The 18,639-nt window shown below is 61.2% G+C and overlaps 2 protein-coding genes and 1 non-coding gene across 9 annotated transcripts; 2 read left to right on the forward strand and 1 right to left on the reverse strand.

Annotated features, from left to right (window-relative positions):
* The first annotated feature begins 575 nt into the window (after positions 1 to 575).
* Positions 576 to 3,963, forward strand: CFD (complement factor D). Of its 4 annotated transcripts, XM_055126935.1 has the most exons (5): positions 576 to 1,468; positions 2,048 to 2,204; positions 2,621 to 2,759; positions 2,940 to 3,200; positions 3,745 to 3,963. In XM_055126935.1, the coding sequence occupies exons 1-5, from the start codon at positions 1,411 to 1,413 to the stop codon at positions 3,922 to 3,924; spliced, it is 795 nt and encodes a 264-aa protein (XP_054982910.1). In that variant the 5' UTR covers positions 576 to 1,410; the 3' UTR covers positions 3,925 to 3,963. The 4 variants fall into 4 exon arrangements, with proteins under 4 accessions (XP_054982910.1, XP_054982909.1, XP_054982908.1 ...); XM_055126934.1 differs by having other exon boundaries at positions 579 to 1,468; positions 2,621 to 3,200; XM_055126933.1 differs by lacking the exon at positions 576 to 1,468 and having other exon boundaries at positions 1,651 to 2,204.
* A 940-nt stretch (positions 3,964 to 4,903) lies between these two features.
* Positions 4,904 to 15,983, reverse strand: MED16 (mediator complex subunit 16). Of its 4 annotated transcripts, none has more exons than XM_055126931.1 (15): positions 15,840 to 15,983; positions 13,973 to 14,131; positions 13,675 to 13,782; positions 13,278 to 13,447; positions 12,318 to 12,749; positions 11,218 to 11,323; positions 10,663 to 10,818; positions 9,545 to 9,756; positions 9,040 to 9,246; positions 7,424 to 7,634; positions 7,149 to 7,282; positions 6,866 to 7,058; positions 6,386 to 6,602; positions 5,530 to 5,613; positions 4,904 to 5,366 (listed from the first exon to the last, which is right to left on the reverse strand). In XM_055126931.1, the coding sequence occupies exons 2-15, from the start codon at positions 14,103 to 14,105 to the stop codon at positions 5,240 to 5,242; spliced, it is 2,490 nt and encodes an 829-aa protein (XP_054982906.1). In that variant the 5' UTR covers positions 14,106 to 14,131; positions 15,840 to 15,983; the 3' UTR covers positions 4,904 to 5,239. The 4 variants fall into 4 exon arrangements, with proteins under 4 accessions (XP_054982906.1, XP_004614970.1, XP_054982903.1 ...); XM_004614913.3 differs by lacking the exon at positions 15,840 to 15,983 and adding an exon at positions 15,522 to 15,639; XM_055126928.1 differs by lacking the exon at positions 15,840 to 15,983 and adding an exon at positions 15,319 to 15,423.
* A 256-nt stretch (positions 15,984 to 16,239) lies between these two features.
* On the forward strand, positions 16,240 to 16,346 carry LOC129402774 (U6 spliceosomal RNA). Its single transcript, XR_008628818.1, has one exon. It is a non-coding gene; the product is annotated as a U6 spliceosomal RNA (small nuclear RNA).
* The last annotated feature ends 2,293 nt before the right edge of the window (positions 16,347 to 18,639 follow it).

Genomic DNA, 18,639 nt, shown 5'->3' on the forward strand with positions numbered 1-18,639 from the left:
TTGAGTAATAGGCATAAGGGGGACCCAGGGCCTCCCTGCAGGATGGTGCCCGGAAGTCCCTGGTGTCAAACAGAGGATCCCGGTGATAAGAAAAGCTATCAAGGAGAAGGCAGGGACTACAGAGACAGTGCAGGGCTGAGGGCACTTTGTCTTGCATGTGAGTCACCCTGGTTTGATCCCCTGTGGGTAGATCCCTTGATACAGCAAGAGCGAAAGTGTGCAGGGCTAGGTCACTTTATTTATTTATTTTTTTGCTTTTTGGGTCACACCCGGCGATGCACAGGGGTTATTCCTGGCTCTGCACTCAGGAATCACCCCTGGCAGTGCTCAGGGGACCATATGGGACGCTGGGAATCGAACCCGGGTCCCCTCGTGCAAGGCACAGCCCTACCCGCTGTGCTATTGCTCCAGCCCCCCACCCAGGTCACTTTAAGTCTCCGCCCATGCAACGGGCAACCAATCAGAATACTTAGCGCAATGACTGGGGGTGGGACCAGCAGCTGATGAAAGGAAGCCCCCAGGCCCCTCCCTCTTCCCCCTCTCCCCCCTCCCCTTTTTCCTCTTGGAACCTCCGCTTTTGTGCTAACACCCTGAGCACTGCCCTGAATGGTTCCCGAGCACAGAGCCAGGAGTAAGCCTGAGCACCACAGGTGGAGTCTCCAAAACAGGAGAAGCGAGAAGCATTATTCGAACACCTGGATCAAGCCACCCCAGAAGGCCAACCGTGAACCTCCCCTTGAACCCTTCCCTTTGAACTCTCTCCAGTTTGACTTTGTTTCGCATCACTTGGACCGAACATTTCAGCTGCTTCTCCGCACTGCCCATTTCTAAGAACTCTGAGGTGTGAGGTCCCAAAGTTGGGGGTCACAAGGACCAGTGTGTTAGATCTCATCCCTCCCCTCCCCTCAACCTACTTTCCCCTTTCTCCCGGTAGGAGGAGGAAGGAACAGAAGGGAGGGACAGAAAAAAAATGAAGAAGTAGGTTGTTTACAAAGTGGCCTCCGGGAATGTTGAGAAACTTTGGAGCTGAAAGTTCTAGAAACACCAGTGGCTAGCGACTAGGGGCTCCGTCCAGCCTTGCACAGTGCATCCTTCGGGACTGAGGATCTGTGGTGCAGGGGGGTGGGGTGGGGGCAGCTCTGGACCCCTGCTGTCTGCTGACTCTTAATTCGAAATCTGTAGGTGGGGCAGGGTTGGGATCACCCCATCCCCCACCTTTGGGGTGGCTGAACACGGGGACACGTGCCTTCTCCCTACTCCAGCTGGGCAGCTGCTAAGGCATCTCTTCCCCTTTCTCCAGCTGGACGGTCTCCTGGGAGGCAAACAGAAGTCTCTGGAAGTCCTCCGGCACCCTCCACCCTTATAAAAGCGCCCCCAGCCCGCCTGAGTCAGTTAGTTGCCTGTAGCACCATGGCGCGCAGCTGGGCAGGCGTGGTGGCTCTGATCCTCCTAGGAGCACTTGGATGTGGTGAGTGGGCCTGGACCAGAGATGACAGCCCCTTGGGGCGGACCTCTCTGTCAAACAGAACTGCACCCAATAGATGGGCACGGAAACCCAGAGCTCAGGAATTCTCAAAGTCTGAATCTGAAAGCCAGGCTTTCTGCCTCTTTTTTATTTTTATTTTTTTGCTTTTTGGGTCACATCCAGCAATGCACAGGGGTTACTCCTGGCTCATATGCTCAGGAATTACCCCTGGCGGTGCTCAGGGGACCATATGGGATGCTGGGAATCGAACCCGGGTCAGCCGCGTGTGCTATCGCTCCAGCTCCTTCTTTTTGTTTCTTAAAGGAGATGCTTTTAAAACAATTATTATTTACTTTATTATTATTTTTAGGGAGGCGGGACGGGGGAGGCATACCCGGCAGTGCTCAGGGGTTTCTCCTGGCTCTGCACTCAGGAAATCACTCCTGGCGGGTTCAGGGGACTCTATGCAGTGTTGGGGATCGACCTGGGTGGGCATCTCTCCGTTCGCCTCTCTGGAAGGGCTGTTCGGATGGGACTTGGCCCTTGCGCCAAGTCCTCACCACACCCCCTTCCCTCCCCCAGCGGCGCAGCCCCGGGGTCGCATCCTGGGCGGCAGCGAGGCGCAGGCGCACGCGCGGCCCTACATGGCCTCGGTGCAGGTGAATGGCAGTCACCAGTGCGGCGGCTTCCTGATGAACGAGCAGTGGGTGATGAGCGCGGCGCACTGCTGGGACAACAAGTGAGCTTGGGGCGGGGCTGGCGGGGTTAGGGGCGGGGCTGATGATGTTGGGGCGGGGTGTAGTGCTAGGGGCGGGACTAGGTGGAGCCGGAAGAAATCGGGGCGGGGCTGACGGTGTTTGGGGCGTGGCCAGGCGGAACTGGAGGAAATCGGGGCGGAGCCTGATGGAATAGGGGTGGGGCTGACTCGCTGGGGATGGGGCTTACTGTGTTAGGGGCGGGGTCAGGCGGAGCCGGAAAAAATCGGACCGGGACTGGTTAAGTTAGGTCGGGGCCGGACGACTGTTGGGGCGGGGCTGACCATGTTAGGGGAGGGGCTAGGTGGAAGTTGGGTGGGGTGGAAATGGGGGGGCGTTAGAAACGGGGCCTACATGATTAGGCGAGTCTGGATCCTGCCCCTCTCACATCTGCTCCCAGGACCCAGTTGCAGGTGCTTCTGGGCGCCCACTCGCTGTCGGAGCCGGAGCCTTCCAAGCGCCTGTACGATGTTCTTCGCGCAGTGCCTCACCCGGGCAGCCATCAGGACACCAACGATCACGACCTCCTCCTGCTGCAGGTCTGCGGTCCCACCGTCCCACCGAGTCTCATCACCGTGGTCCGCACACCCCGCCCCAGCTCCCAGACCCGCCCAGTCCTTCTCGCGGCTTGTTGGCTCCGCCCTCTCCTCCGAGCCCCGCCCCGTTTTCCGGGCTTCCCTGCACCCCTAGACCTGACGGTGGCCTCCTCTCCCTACCAGCTGTCTGAAAAGGCCGAGCTGGGCCCCGCTGTGCAGCCTCTGCCCTGGAAGCAGGAGGCCGGCATCTTAGAGGCCGGCACCGTTTGCGATGTGGCCGGCTGGGGCGTGATCCGTCACACGGGCAGCCTTCCTGATCGCCTGCAGTACCTGAAGCTGCCGGTGATGGACCGCGACACCTGCAACCACCGCCGCTACTACGACGGCACCATCACCGAGCACATGCTGTGTGTGGAGAGCGACCGCCGCCGGGACAGCTGCAAGGTGCGCGGAGCTGGGCGGGAGGGCGGGGCCTGGGAAAATGGCAGGTAGGAGCTGGCCTTGCACGCAGCTGACCCAACTTCGACCCTGGGCACCCCGTAAGGTTCCCCGAGCCCCACCAGGAGTTATCCCTGAGCACATAGCCAGGAGTCAGTCCTGAGCACGCCGGGTGTAGTTGAAAATCCAACACAAAAGAATAAAGCAAGCAATTAAGCAATCAACCGGCAGCTAGGGATCCTGTGAGACAGGTCAGGCGCTTGTCTTGCACGCGTCCAGACCTATTCGATCCTTAGCACTACACATGGTCCCTGAGCCACACCCAAGGAGTGACCCGTGAGCACAGAACCAAGAGTAAGCCCTGAGCTCCGCCGAGCATCCTCTCCCAAAAAGAAAAAAAAAATTGGCAGGTAGAAAGTGGGTTGGGCCTGTAGGAAAGGTCAGCAGGAGGACAGTGTCCAATAGGGCAGCCGGGACATGCGCGGAGGAAACTGGAGGTGGGCGGAGCCTTGAGGTTGATGGGTCCATCCGCACGGCCCCACCTCCCCAGGGCGACTCCGGAGGTCCACTGGTGTGCGGGGGCGTGGCCGAGGGCGTGCTCACCTCGGGCGCGCGCGTCTGCGGCAACCCTAAGAAGCCCAGTGTCTTCACGAGTGTGTCCACCTACGTGGACTGGATCAAGAGCGTGCTGAACGAGACTGCCACCGTCACCGTCACGCCAACGGAGTGACAATAAAGCCCCGGACAATAAAGCCCCTTAGCAGCTGCATCTGGGTCCTGCGTCAGGGTCACTGTGCTGAGCAAACGCTGGCGGGGCGCGCGAAGCCCCCCAACCCAATCCCCCGGCAGTGTTCGGGAGGGAAGTGGGGCAGCTGGTGAAAACCTGATTTGAGGGTTTGGCTGTTGCAGGCCTCGGCCACAAGGTGGCGCCATTAGTCCTTCCGGGGAGAGGCACAGGCCGGTCCAGTTAATGTCCTGCACAGCTGGTCCTCACTTCTCCAGGAGAACTCGATCGTGAAGTGAGCACAGGGGTGACGTGGGCCTGGTCAGATGGAGGACCACAGAGAACCTGAGTGAGCCCAATTGATGGGATGCCCGAGATCATGAACCCGTGTCTAACCCCGTGCAAAGCCAACACCCTCCCCGCTGTCCCATCGCTGTTTCCTCACAGTTGATTTGGGTCCTGCAGACCAGAGAGGGAAACTGAGGCTCAGAAAACCAGCCTGTGAGCCCTGAGGTCACAGACTCTCATTCATGCCTACATGCCTGCACTCAGGGCCTGTGCCAGGGGAGTGAGACTCGCTACACTGGGCCAAAGGCCACAGGGCCAACCAGGGTTTCATATCCGACACTCCACAGGGTCCCCTGAGCACCACCAGGAGCCCTGAGCATTGCTGGCTGTGGCCCCTCCGGCCCCCCAGGCTTGCAGCTGCCCCCCTCCCTGACTAGCAGCAGTTTCATCCTGCAGGATCTGGCCTCGCTCCAGCCTCCCTCCTCATGGCCCCTCTGGAACCTTCTAGAAGGATCATGGCCAGGCGCTGTGGGTGGTGCCACAGGGGTAGGGGTGGGGGACCTAAGTGGGGAGGGGCTCCAAGCGGGATCCCAGGGGCAGAAGGGCTGGGGCAGTGCGGCAAGGGAGAGGGGGATGGATGTGGGGAGCCCCTCCCCCGTGCCGACGTGTCCCACCTTCCAGCAGGAACACCGCAGGATGACGGGGACCGTGGTCTTTATTGGGCCCTGGGGTGGGGCTGGGACTCACACGGGCCGGAGCAGACAGCACAGTGGGGAGGGAGCCCGCCTCGCACCTGGCTGACTGGGGTTCGATCCATAACACCCCCTAAGGAACCCTGAGCCCCAACAGTGATCCCTGAGCACAGAGTCAGGAGTCAGCTCTCGGCAGCGTCAGGTGTGGCCTCCAACCAAAAATATCAAAATATTATAAAATAGAGAGCGGATACCAGACCCCACTGGGCCCAGGGCTAGGAGTGGGGCGGGGCTAAGAGTGGGCAGGGCTGCAGAGGGCGGAGCCACGCCCAGCGCCCAGGTCAGGGGCAGCTGAGGGGCAGGCGCCGCCACAGCCCCCCACACAAGCAGTTCTTGATCCAGCGCTGCTCCCACTGCTTGACCGCCGTCGCCTTGTTGGGCGAGTGGAGCATAGTCACACAGCCACACCTGCGGGGACAGGGCACGCGGCTGGGGCCCCGCACGCCACTCCCGGTGCCCGCAGAGACCCCAGGTGCCCCCACCGAGGGAGGGGTCCTCCATTCCCGGGAGTCCCCCACCCGTGGTCCCACCGTAGGCCCCCTGGGGACCCGGCCGAGGTCGGGGTACACACCTGGTGCAGGCCTTGCACTCCTCTGTGGGGTGAGCCCCCAGGTGCAGCCGCCGCAGGTGGTCGATCTTGGGCTGGCCCGGAGCCCTGTGGAGCAGAGGGGGTCGCGGGTCTGCCCGGGGTGGGGGGCTCTGCCCACCAGTGTGCGACAGGAGGGTGCGTGTCTGTTCCTGTGTGTGTCGTGCTGTGCCCATAAGCACGCCGTATGTCTGTGCAGGGACTGTGCCCATGCCTTGTGTGGCCCCCTTGTGTGGGCCCCCCGAAGTCCAGGATCACCCCGGGAGCTTGGAAGGAATGTCCGACAGCCAGGCCAGGCTGCAGTTTCCAGGCCACCCTCTCTTCCCGGAACCCCAAACACGGGGAACCTCCCCCTGAGACCAGCGGGAGTCTTGCTGGTCGGGGCACCTGGGGCCCGAGAGAAGGGGACTGTGGGTCTGTCCCCCACGCCTGGCCACAGGGAATCTGGGCTCCGAGCACGCGGCCTACCAGTCAAGCCCCAGCCCCACGGAGCGACAGCACAAGTGGGGAGGGCACTGGCCTTGCACGTAGCTGACCCGGGTTCGATCCCCGGCACTCCCAGGAGGTGCCCTGAGCCTCACCAGGAGCGATCCCTGATCACAGAGCTGGGAGTCAGCCCTGACCATTGCCAGGTGTGGCCCCCAGAAACAAACAGAGCCCCGGCCTTGATTGTGGGTTGGGAGGGCGGCCCGGGGTGGGGGCATAGAGGGGGTCCCTGACTTTGGGGTGTCCTGTCTGCCGGGGGAGGGTTCAGGTGATCCCACACAGCCTGTCTGACCTGGAGGGACGAGGGACTGGGGGGACCTCGGCTGGAGGGTGAACCTTCCAGAAGCTCACGCACCTGACCAGGCCTTCCAGGTGCAGGGCGGCAGCACCGCGGGGCAGAGCAGGCGCCCGGCCGAACTGCAGCCGCAGGGGCTGCTTGGGCTGCAGGCGGCTGACCAGGCCGTCGCTGACGGGCAGCCAGTCCAGGCTGGGGATGAGCAGCTGGCTGGGCAGCAGGCAGCACTCATCCAGCAGCGCTTCATCGGGCTCGCTGCTGGGGCCCTCGTCACGGCCTGCGGCAGAGGAAGCGGGGAGGGAGACGGGCTGAAGAGAAACGAGGGCTGAGGAGGCACCTGCCTTGCATGTGGCGAACCCGGGCTCAGTCCCTCCCAAGGGGAGCCAGGAGTGAGCCCCAGCCTACTCGTGTGCTCAGTGAGCACCTACACCGAACAGGGAATAGGACTGACTGAGCTGGCTGGTGGTTCTCAGAGCTCCTATTCTGGTGGGGGGATCGGGGGAACTTATATTTTGGCAGGGGGATGGATGGGTATCTTACAGCAGATCCAGAGCTTGGTGAGCAGGCGGAAGAGCAGGGACATGCTGTCCTGAGTGTCAGAGGTGGCCGTGTACACAGGCAGGCAGCTGGGCTTCAGGAGCCCCCAGATGCGGATGACAACCATGAGCTCCCGCAACATGCCCAGCGAGGTGCCGTCACGCAGGAAGCTGTGGCCGGGCCGCAGTGGGGAACCCTGCAGGGACACGCGTGCGGCTGGCCAGGAGCTGGGGCTGGCGGGTGAGCCGCGGGGCGCGTGGGGGCGGGGCCAAGGCGGAGTGCGCACCTGATTGGGCAGGCTGGCCAGCAGGTAGAGCACGATGTCGCCCACCCACTGCAGCAGCTGCTGCAGCGCCTGCAGCGTGTTCATGTCCAGCACGAACTCCTCGGTCTTCAGGTTGATCATGACCTTGTCGATGTCTGCAGAGAGCCTCGGTCAGGGGGTGGCCCGGCCGCCCAACGGCCCGCACCGCCTCCAAGGCACGCACGTGGCGGGGCCCGGAAGTTCAGCCTCTCCCTTGCCCTGACCCTGCCCCCGCCGCCCCCCGCCGCGGGGCCCACCGACATCCGTGATCTTGGAACAGATCTCGGTGAGGCGGTCTCCGGGGCTCTTGTCGGGCGTGTTGAGGAAATGCGGGCGCAGCAGCGACTTGAGCGTGGAGCTGATGGCGATGAGGAAGAGCTTGGCGTGGTAGTCGCACACGCGCGTCACCGTGCAGGGCGACAGCTTGCACAGGGAGGCCTTCATGGCCAGGATGCGGGTGGACAGGACCTGGGCCACAGTGGGGAGGGGGGGACAGCGCGGCTCAAGATGTGCCTTGATTTTGTCTTTTTGCGGGAGGGCCACACCTGGCGAGGGTGACTCCTGGCTCTGTGCTCCGGGGTCATGCCCGGTGTTCAGGGGACTCTATGGGGTGCCGGGGATCGAACTCAGGTCAGCCGCATGCAAATCAAGTACCGTCCCTGCTGGACTATGGCTCTGGCCCTGAGGATACGCCTTGTACTGGGCCAGCTGCTCTGGGCCAGGGGATAGCTGTGGCTGTCACTTGGGAGGGGCCCTGAGATGAGGGTTGGAGGCCACGGAAGAGCTGGGTGAACTGAACCCTCTAAGTCTACAAAGCTGGGGGCGTAGGATCTGGTAGCAAGGGGTGAGTAAATATAGTGGTGCCTGCACACAGTGGTGCCCATTAATACGCACATCTGCAGGTGCCACGGTGACTGCACCATCCTGGTGCTTCCTGCAGCCCTTGGGGTGCCCCCCTTCCCTCCCCCACCCCGGGGTTTCTTAGGGGCACTGTTGGTGGGACTCCCTGATTGTATTCCTAAGCCTCTTCCTGGCCCCCTCAGCGGGGTCAGTGGGTCTCACGGCCCAGGATAGTCTTGGTGGCACCGTGACGGGGGTGGGATGTCTAGGGTTCAGACGGAAGGCAGGTGGTCCAATGAGCAGTGCAGGGATATCTGGGAATGGGGGTTTCTGGACAGCCTGTTGGCTGGGCATGTCCATCCAGCATTCAGGAGGGAGGGCAGGCAGGGGAGGGGGGCACATCCGGGGATGAAGGGTGGGCGGGTCAAGCTTATGTAGATAAAGGGATGGGCCTGCAACTTATGGTAGTCGAGTGGGTGTGTCACCCAGTGGGCGTGGCAGATATATGTAGATGAAGGGGGTGGGGCTGTTACTTTTGGTAAGAATGGGTTCCTAGGCCAGCGGGTGAGGTATATCTATGTAGATAAGGTGGGTGGCTATCTGCAGTAACAGGGTAGGGGAAGTCTATGTAGATAAAGGCTACTACTACTATAGTAATAGGGTGGATAGGGAAGTATATGCAAATGAGAGGTCGGGACAATTGTTTGTCTATGAAAATTGTGGGTGGAATATAAAATAGGGTGGGCGGGAAGTCGATGTAGATAAGGGGCGGAGCCACTGCCTATGATAATAGGGTGGGAGGGGAAGTCCATGTAGGTGAAGGGGTGGGGCACTGCCTATGGTAATAGGGTGGGCGGGGAAGTCTATGTAGATGAAGGGGCGGGGCACTGCCTATAGTAATAGGGTGGGAGGGGAAGTCTATGTAGATGAAGGGGCAGTGCACTGCCTATGGTATTAGCGGGTGTGTCACCCAGTGGGCAGGAAAGGTAGGGCGGAAGGTGTGTGGGGGTGAAGGTGGGCAGGGCCAGCCCACCTGCTGTAGTGCGGCGTTCTGGCGCGTGTACTCCTCGTGCAGCCGCTCCACTAGGCTCTGCACCATACCAGGCTGCACGTGCAACAGGATGTCCCACCAATCATAGCCCGTCACCATGCAGTACTCCAGCAGGAAGAGCAGGTGCCGCAGCGCCAGGCTCACGTCCAGTGCGTGGCCCATGGAAGGCGAGATCCGCAGCATACTGAGCTGGAGCGGGGGGGCGAGGAGAGTAGGGGTGTCTTCAACTCACTCTCAATCCTGCTAAGGGGCGGTCTGTGGGTGGGCTCTGTGGTGGAGCTCCCGAAAACGGACTCAAGAAGCCTCACGACTCAAGCGGGGTACATTTAGGGCAGGGCAGGGAGGGCTTGGGAGGACAGGGCCGGGAGGACCGCGTTGGGAGAAGCCGGGAGGATGGGGCCAGGAGGTGCCGAGGGCAGGGCCAGGTGTCGAGGGCGGGGCCAGGAGCGGCCGGGAGGGCGGGGCTTGCACACGGGGACCCACCCACCTTGCCATGATTGTCAATGCCCACGAGGGCCAGGGAGGTCCAGGAGAGCTGCATGGCCTTGAAGTGCACCGCGGGCCCGGTGGTGCGCGGGCGCTTGAGGGCGGGCTCGTCCATGGGGCGCGGGGCGGCCGAGCTGTAGAAGACGGCCATGGACTGTAGCGAGAGCCGGTGCACGATGTGGACGCTGCCGTCGTGGAAGGCCAGGGCCAGCCCTGGGGGCGCGGGGCAGCTCAGTCGGTGTCTGAAAGCTCTGAGCGGTGTCCCCCCCCCCCCACGCCCTCTGCTCGCAGCTCCCTGGTGGCCCTGTCCCAGGCACAACTGCCCACCAGAGACACGGCGGGGGGGTGCCCTGGTGAGGGCAGCAGGGAGCAGGGGCAAAGGCCCCGCCCGGGAACCAGACAGAGCAGGGGGGAGGATAGCAGTGCACGAGGTCAGGGGCTCCAGAAGTCACTGTCCCTCCCGCAGGGTCCCCAAATCCCCACACTTGTCCACAGGCCTGCGGGTTCTAAGTTTGGGTGGGAAGGGCCTGGCGCGGGACTCACAGTATGGAGAGAATGAAAGGGAGGGGGGGTGAGGCTGGCTTTGCTCTCTAACTTTTGGTTTGGGCCACACCCATCTGGCTCAGCCACTGGGGATTTGGGGATCCCTCCTGGCAGAGATGGGGACACCACACACTGTGGGGGAGGGGTGGAGGTGGAAGGGGGGACCACGATTCAACCCGGATTGCAAGGCATTAGCCCCTGTACTATCTCCCCGGCCCCTCATTTTGTGTCTTTGGAGGCCACATCCAGTATTGCCTGGAGGCTACTCCTGGCTGAGTGCTCAGGGGCGCATACAGCGCTGGGGATCAAACCCAGGGCCTCCAGCCTGCAAAGCCTGTGCTCTGGCCTGTGGGCCACTCCCCCCTCCTCACCCTCCCCCCCCAACTCTCCCATGCGTGGTGCTGGGGGATGGAGCTGGGGGTCTCACACAGGCAGGTGCTTTGCTGCTGATCCACCTGCTGGGTGGGTGTCCTGGTACGTCCCTGACTTGTCCCGGCCTCGGAGGGTGCGACCGGGAGCTGGCGGAACCCCAGGAGCAGAGCCCTGGGTGTTGGGCGGGACAGGAGGCGGCCGTACCGAGGCCGGGGAAGAACTGGGTGTCGTTGGCCACCTTCAGGTCCGTGTTGGTGAGCGAGATTGGCAGCTTGGGCAGCGCCACGGCGGACACGCGTTCCAGGTCATTGGTGGCCGACAGGATCCGCCATTTGAGAATCATGGGCTGCTTCTCACCAACTGAAGGGGGCGGGAAAGGGGGGCCGGGACAGTCAAGGCACGCAGGGCCTGGGTGAGCCTGCAGGGGGCGCCAGCACGTCACCGCCCTTGGGGAACCCGTGCTCCACCCCCTTCTCTGGTCTTAGTCCACCATCCTGGCCCCATGGCTCCTGGCCTCCTTGCCCTACACGAGGATTTCCAGAGGATTCTGTGGCTTTGAGGACAACCGGCATCCCTGCTGCCCCCACCCTCCCCAGCAGCTCTAGCTCCACCCTCTGCCCCTGGTCCTTTGCACTGACCCTTACGAGTAAGCTTGAGGTTGGATGATAGGGCAGAGATCCCCTACCCCGCATCCCCCAGTCTCTTCCCGGAGCAGGGGATACTTGCTGGCAGAAGGCATTCCAGGGCGGGGGTACTCACCCACAGGGGAGATCTGCTGGAAGATGTTGTTCACCGGGAGCCCCTCCTTCCGCAGGGACCAGCACTCCACGATGCTGCTGGTCTGACTGGAGGCGCACAGGAGAACCTGGGAAAAGTCGGGAAAGGGGAGGGGCGGGGCCATCAGAGAAGGCGGGGCGCCGAGGGGTGTGGCTATGGGTGGGGCCATCGGGGGCGGGGCCGCCCGGTGAAGGCGGGACAGAAGTGGGCCATCCTGGGAGAGAGGCGGGGCGAAGCAGGGCCCCACCCTATGGGAGTTGCTTCCATCCCTGGGCCTGCAAGATCAGCCAAATTATTCCTCTGACACCCATCTGCTCAGCCCGCGCAGCACCCCGCCAAGCCTTTTAAGGGTCGCTCCCAGAGGTGCTACAGGGACCACATGGTGCCAGAGACAGAATTCCTTTTTTTGCGAGGGAGGTGACACCTGGCAGTGCTCTGGGCTTGGGGCTTCTGGCAGGGTTCAGGGGACCACAATTGAACACCGGTCAGCCGCATGCAAGGCAAGCGCCCTCCCTGCTGTACCATAATCCCAGCCCCTGGGACAATTCTGAGAAGCTCTGGTCCACTAAGCCTGCACTCAGCCCTGTCCCTGCTGCCCCTCCCCTCACTGTCTGACACAGCGAGGATCACCGGCAGAAGCTTGGGTGGGGCGGGGGACAATTTGAGAAATACCGAGACTGGAGACCCTGACACATTTGGGGCTCTGTTGATGCCCACGATACTCCAGGATTGGGGCCACGGGGTGGGGGGGTACAGAGTAGGGGTGCATGGGAGGGGACTGACCCGGATCCCGGGACCTCAGAGCCTCCTGAGGGGTGAGGAGAGGGTCTGGAATGATCGACAGCACAGCGAGGAGGGCGCTGGCCTTGCACGGGGTGGCTGACCCAGGTTCGACCCCTGGCATCCCAGAGGGTCTCCCGAGCCCTGCCAGGAATGATCCCTGAGCACAGAGCCAAGAGTCAGCCCTGAGCACTGCAGGGTGTGGTCCCGCCATGAAACAAAAAGCCGAGGAGAGGCTGTGCTGGGGGCCGGGAGGCTGGAGGAAAGGCCCCACCCGGGAGGGGGCGTCCCGGGCGGCCGACCTGCTCCGACATGTCCCGGGCCAGGAACTTGAGGTGGGTGATGGCGGGGAACTTGTCCTTGCGGTTGAGGTCCGTGGTGCAGCGCATGAAGAGCGAGGGCAGGATCTCGGTGTCGATGCGGCACTTCTCGCTGACCACGCTCACACACACCTTGTAGAACTGCACGGGTGACGCGCTGCTGCCGTCCGCTGTGGCCACCACAATGTTGCCGCCGCCCGTGAAGGCGATGTCGGCCAGGGCCACGCGGCCCCGCAGCCGGCACAGGCTCTCGGTGGACGTCAGCACCTGCCCGCTGGGCTTCAGCAGGGACACGGTGACCAGGCCGCTGACCGTCACTGCAATCCAGCCCTCCATGGGCTTCCCGCCAAACAGCGTGAGCGACGGCGAGAACTTGACGCGGGAGAACTTCTCCCCGAAGCTGGAGGCGCCCGACTGCAGGAAGGGGGTGCGGGGGCAGGGGAAAAGAGGGGGAGTCAGGGGCAGGAGCGATCGCACAGCAGGTAGGGCGTCTGCCTTGCACCCTGCTGACCCAGGTTCGATCCCCGGCATCCCATAGGGACGGTCCCCTGAGCACTGCCAGGAGTAACCCTTGAGCATCGCCACGTGTGACCCAAAAAGCAAAAAAAAAAAAAAAGAAAGAAAGAAAAAGAGGGGAAGTCACTGGACAGGCTCAAGCCGGGAGGATGCAGAGAGGAGAGGGGTCCCGTGGGAGAGCAGCGAACTTCAGGGACACGCTTGGTTTAGAGAAGAGCAGGGAGCAGTTAAGCGGAGGGACAGCGGCCATCAGTTACATGGGGACCCCTGGGATGGGGGACAGCGTCCAATCAGTTAAATGTCCTCACTAAAAACACAGAAGGTGACAGGCTGGTCACGGGTGTGAGGGGGCCCAAGGTTCCGGGTTCAGAGGCTGTTGGTCGCATCCCCGTGGCTGAGCCCCCCCACCCCGGGCAGAGCACCCACCTTCTCCACGTGCAGAGCCAGCTTCACCCCATTGTGCAGCCAGGACAGGGCCACGATGGGGTCCCCCTCCACCAGGCTGCCTGCGGAGCTCTCCCAGCTGTTGGCGAGGTGGTCGGCCATGCTCCAGCACTTAATCTGCCCATCAGCGTCGGCTGACAGGAGCCGGGAGCCTGCGGGGACAGAGGGAGTCACTGGCCACTCTTGGGGGGCTGGGGGGAGACAGCCCCGTGAAGGGCGGAGCAAAGGCTGCCCCAGAGAGGACTCTGGAGGCGGAAACCCATAGAGCCCCGGCCAAGAACGGTGCCAGGAAAGGGAGCACTGCCCCGGGCCATACGGGACCCCACGGCCAAGGCTCAGGGTCCCGGACAGCGCTGGCCTCTGGCAGGCGGCACCTCACCTGACTGGTCCCACTCGAGACAGGTGACGGTCTCGCGGTGCTCCGAGGGGATGGAGTGCACATCCCAGGGATGCTCCGTGTCCAGGATGTGGATCCTGCGGGTCAGGTCTGTGGGTACCAGGGGTCAGTGCCCATAGGGGCTGCCTCGGGCTGGGCTGAGGGAGGGAGACCCTGCCCCGCCCACAAGGGCCCTCAGCAGCACCCCGAGTGTAGATGCAGAAACCAGGACAGGCCCTGGTGGGTGTTGTGTTGCGGGTGCGGGGGGGGGGCGTCTCACACAGGGGAAGGGTGAACGCACCCTGGTCATCGTTGCGGAGGTCTGTAGTGAAGGCAATGAGGTTCCGGCAGGACCAGGCACAGACCAGGGGCACGGATGGGCAGTGGGTGGTCTTGGGCCACTTCTCCCATTCGCAGACATAAGCCAGGTCCATGGTGACTCCTGAGGATGTCTGGGCTCCTGAGGGCAGGGAGGGCGGCTCAGCATCACCCAAACAAAACCTGCTGGTGGCAGGTGACCGTGACGAACCAAAGGGCCCCTCACCCCCCTGCCCGTCCCTTCCACCTCGAGGAAGGGAATTTTTGCTTTGTATTGGGGCCACACCTGGCAGGGCTCTGGGCTATCTCCTGGCTCTTCGCTCAAGGATCACACCTGGCAGGGCTCGGGGGATCAAATGTGGTGCCAAGAATCAAACCCGGGTCGGCCCATGCAAGTGAGGAAGGAAACTGAAGGTGGAGGGGAAAGCAGAAGCAGAGGCTCAGAGGCACCCTGGGAGCCTGAGGCGGTACAGGGGGTAAGGCCCAGAGCGGTTCCATCTGCAGCACTGCCATGCATGATCCCTGAGCCCAGGGTCAGGGGTAAGCCCCCAGTACCACTGGGTGGGGCCCAGGCCCACCAGCCCCCAAGTAAAAACGGCAGAGGGAACCCAGTGCCTGGGAGTGTACGAGAGTTGGGGCAGAGGAGGGAAGAGGGAACGCCCAGGTTCTAGAGGTTGGGGGTTTCCGCCACAAGTGGGGAAGAGAATGGAGAACAGGCGACAGCGGCCCCCCCCCCCCCCGCCCCCGCGGCTGAAGGGCACAGCTGGGGGCCAGGTGAGCAATGATGAGAGTAACGAAAGAGGTGGGAGTGGAAGCCGGAGCCATAGGAAGAAGGCCAGGAAGACAGGGCACCAAGGGCTGCATTTGGCAGGGGAAGAGGGAGGACTGGCTGGGTGGAGGTCTGGAGGTTTGAGCATCTCCCAGTGACGGTAAGCCTTAGAGATGGCAAGGGAGGCGCACGCCCAGCACGCAGCCTGTTTCTTTCCATCCTAGCATTGCATGGGGTCCCTTGAGCACCCAAAACAAATAACGCCACGGCACATGCCCCGCACCTATTATAGTGGATTTCCTTCCACCAGCAAGAAAACCCAATGAGATTAGGGTTATCATCAACCCCCAAGTTTCCCCACCACACAGGTCTGAGACGTCGAGAGCCCCGGGGGCCCCATCCCCAAACTCTTAGCGCGATCTTTAAACCCCACCCCCAGGACCCCACCAGTCCCATTTCCCAGCAATCTTTACGACCCCGATCGCAACTGGCTTCGTGAGCCTAAACCCTCAGGCCGCCCCTCAAGAATGCCCACAATCCCTCGGCCCTGCCCCACACACCTGGCCCCTGCCCCACCGGTCCTGCGCCAAATCTCAAGCCCCGCCCACAACGTGGCCGAGGAGTAATTTCCACCCCCGCCCACAAAGCACAGCACTCTCGGTTACCTACCAACCCGCCCACAGCGCAACCCGGAAATGCCCTCCAAACCCCGCCCACAAAGCACCACGCCCCGCCCACAAGGCCCACTAGTTTGGTTACCTACCAGCCCGGTCCGCAACGTAACCCGGAAATGCCCTCTGATCCCCGCCCACAGCATGCCCCAAAGCCCGCCCCACGTTTCCCTGGCGACAGCGCCCCGACCCTAGTCCACCTCAGACCTGCTTCACCCCCCAGTTTCCGCCAGACCCCCCCCAGACTCCGCCCAGTGCCTTCGGGCCGCTACCCAGCACCCTTTGCTCCCTAGTTCGCCCCTTGACCCCAGTAGTCCCGCCCCCTTCAGTCTCCGCCTTTTCCGGACTTTGCTCCCCAGGGCCGTCCGAAACCTCCGCGACACCTTGGGACCCCGCCGCCCCGCAGTCACCTCTCCGGCCCGTGCACCGAGCTTGGGCGGAATGCGCAATAGCACTCCCGCTAGCGCCTCGGCTCCGGCGGCGCCATCTTCTCCTGAACCAATGAGATGCGCGCGCAGCGCGACCACTTCCTAGAGACGCCGTTGGCGACTCCGGCTCCGCCCCTGCTTCCGGATATATTTACATAAGATTATAAGGTGGCTTCCCAGAAGCCCTCTCCAGTTATATTTACTAGATCAATGACTTTTTATAGAGTCCAACACAAAAACTACTTGTCATTGCGGTTTATCTAACTAGTATATATATATTTTTCATGGAAAACGTATGTCACAAAGCACTAGAAAAGTCGCCCTCACTGTACAAAGTTTATCTTTCGACACTATAAATATATGTGGGGTCAATACAACGTTCGTGCTCGCTTCGGCAGCACATATACTAAAATTGGAACGATACAGAGAAGATTAGCATGGCCCCTGCGCAAGGATGACACGCAAATTCGTGAAGCGTTCCATATTTTGTTCTACACTACATCTCTCAGTGGAAAGGTATTTTTTCTTTTCTTTTCTTTTTTTTTAAAAACTCAGTGGCTCGGGGCTGGAGAGATAGCACAGCGGGTAGGGCGTTTGCCTTGCACGCGGCCGACCCGGGTTCAAATCCCAGCATCCCATATGGTCCCCTGAGCACGGCCAGGGGTAATTCCTGAGTGCAGAGCCAGGAGTAACCCCTGTGCATCGCCAGGTGTGACCCAAAAAGCAAAAAAAAAAAAAAAAAAAAAAAAAAAAAAAAAAAAAAAAAACTCAGTGGCTCTTACACTGAACGGCCTCGTGCACCGGGTCCCAGTTTCTGCCACAGCTGGTTCCACGCACGCAAGGCTGGCAGGAAGGGTGCACGGAGCTACCGTAGATGTATACGTGGTCGCTCCCGCCTTCGCGGTAATGACCCTATCTGCGGAGCCGGACCCGCTCCTGGCCCCTACTTGTGCCTTGAAGGTGCCGTTTCTGGACACTCGGTAACTTCTTGGACCTCTGCACACCCGCGTGGGTAATCGAGATTTAGCATCCCTTTGGAATCTTTTTTAAACGTAGATGCAAATAGAGGACAGCGCATCCCCGCAGATCTTGGCCCCAAGAAAAAGGAACAGACCCTTGGGATAAAATGACCGGGTCTTGGAAGCAGGCACTTAGAAGACGGGACGGCGCTGCGGGCGAATAGTGCAGCGGGTGGGGCGTTTATCTTGCACGCCGGTGACCCCGGATCGGTTTGATCCTCAGTATTCTGTATGGTTCCTTTGAGCACTGCCAGGAATCATCATTCCGAAGCCAGAAGTATAACCCCTGAGTGTCACCCGGTGTGGCCCCAAAACTCAAATTTTAAATGGCTGGCACCACTTGCAACTTTGTTTTCTTTCAATTTTGTTTCTGGGCCATCCTTGGCGGTGCTCAGAGGTTATTCCTGGCTCTGCCTCGGGGATCACTCCTGGCGATGTTCAGGGGGTTCCTGGGGTGCAGGGTATGGAATCCAGTCATCAGTGTGCAAGGCAAGCACCCACTCCGCTGTGCCATCTCTCCAGGTCTGCTTGGCTTTTCTTTGAGCTGGATTCTAACTCAAATCATGGACAAGTGTGGCTCCAAAACCAAACCCCACCCGACACGCACCCCCACCTCCCAGAAAAAAACTCTTAAATGATTGCATAAATAAGGGGCTGGAGTAATAGCACAACGGGTAGGGCGTTTGCCTTGCACGCGGCCGACCCGGGTTTGATCCCCAGCATCCCATATGGTCCCCTGAGCACCGCCAATCCTGAGAGCAGAGCCAGGAGTAACCGCTGTTCATCGCCAGGTGTGGCCCAAAAAAAAGGAAAAAAAATGATTGCATAAATAAGTGTGAACACATACGTCTCTGAAAAGTCCCAGTAATTAGCAGAGGTCGCTATCCTGGGTGGTAGAGCCTCACACCCAGTCCTCTGCTAAAGGGGATGGCTGGAGTTGATAGCCCTATTCAGCAAGGAGGGCGCTTGCCTTGCACGCCGCGGGCAACTAGGGTTCCATTGCTAGCATCCCATATGGTCCCCTGACCCGACCGGAAGTGATCCTTACTCCTATGCGCAATCAGGAGTAAGCCCTGGGCATCACTGAATGTGGCTAAAGAACGAAAACGGGGGGCTGGAGCAATAGCACAGTGGATAGGGCCTTTGCCTTGTACGTGGCTGACCCAGGTTCAATTCCCAGCATCCCATATGGTCCCCTGAGCACTGCCAGGGGTAATTCCTGAGCGCAGAGCCAGGAGTAACCCCTGTGCATCGCCGGGTGTGACCCAAAAAGAATAAACAAAAACGGGAGGAGGGCGTGTGGGCGTGTGGGCAGTCAGAACCAGCAGAAAGTACAACAGCAGAGACATTGGGGATGCTGGTACCCTCCCCCACCTTCCAAGTGATGAGCAAACAGTCGAAAACCCAGATGACAACTTTCCCGTGGGGCCCCATTCCCCCAGGTCAGCCAAGCACTGAGTACTGGGGGGCCGCTTAACCCCCATGGGCCATGAGAAATCCAGGACCTGAGGGACCTGGGGCATTCACAGCAGCTGTTCCCCATATGGTGTGATCACTCTACCCAGTGACACACAGGAATACATGCAGGTGGGATGCTGGTGGTGGGGGTGCAGGGGACTCTGGGACGGATCTGAAAGAGCCCCAATATGTTTCCCAATGATGGGAGAAGATACCGGGGCAGGGGCACTATCTGCACATAGGAAACCTGGTTTTTGTTCTGTCTTGGTCTATGGGGACTGGGGCGATAGCACAGCAGGTTTGCC

Source organism: Sorex araneus, chromosome 2 (genome assembly GCF_027595985.1).
Source record: "Sorex araneus isolate mSorAra2 chromosome 2, mSorAra2.pri, whole genome shotgun sequence".
Classification (NCBI taxonomy): domain Eukaryota; kingdom Metazoa; phylum Chordata; class Mammalia; order Eulipotyphla; family Soricidae; genus Sorex; species Sorex araneus.

Coding starts and splice junctions, on each gene's coding strand:
- CFD (XM_055126932.1), top strand. CDS start 1,651: ATGCACAGGGGTTACTCCTGGCTCATATGCTCAGGAATTACCCCTGGC. Junction 2,205..2,620: donor GCGCACTGCTGGGACAACAA/GTGAGCTTGGGG, acceptor ATCTGCTCCCAG/GACCCAGTTGCAGGTGCTTC. Junction 3,201..3,744: donor GCCGCCGGGACAGCTGCAAG/GTGCGCGGAGCT, acceptor CCACCTCCCCAG/GGCGACTCCGGAGGTCCACT.
- MED16 (XM_055126931.1), bottom strand. CDS start 14,105: ATGGACCTGGCTTATGTCTGCGAATGGGAGAAGTGGCCCAAGACCACC. Junction 7,059..7,148: donor TGGCCAGCCTGCCCAATCAG/GTGCGCACTCCG, acceptor GTGTCCCTGCAG/GGTTCCCCACTGCGGCCCGG. Junction 5,614..6,385: donor CACCTGGAAGGCCTGGTCAG/GTGCGTGAGCTT, acceptor TCTGCTCCACAG/GGCTCCGGGCCAGCCCAAGA.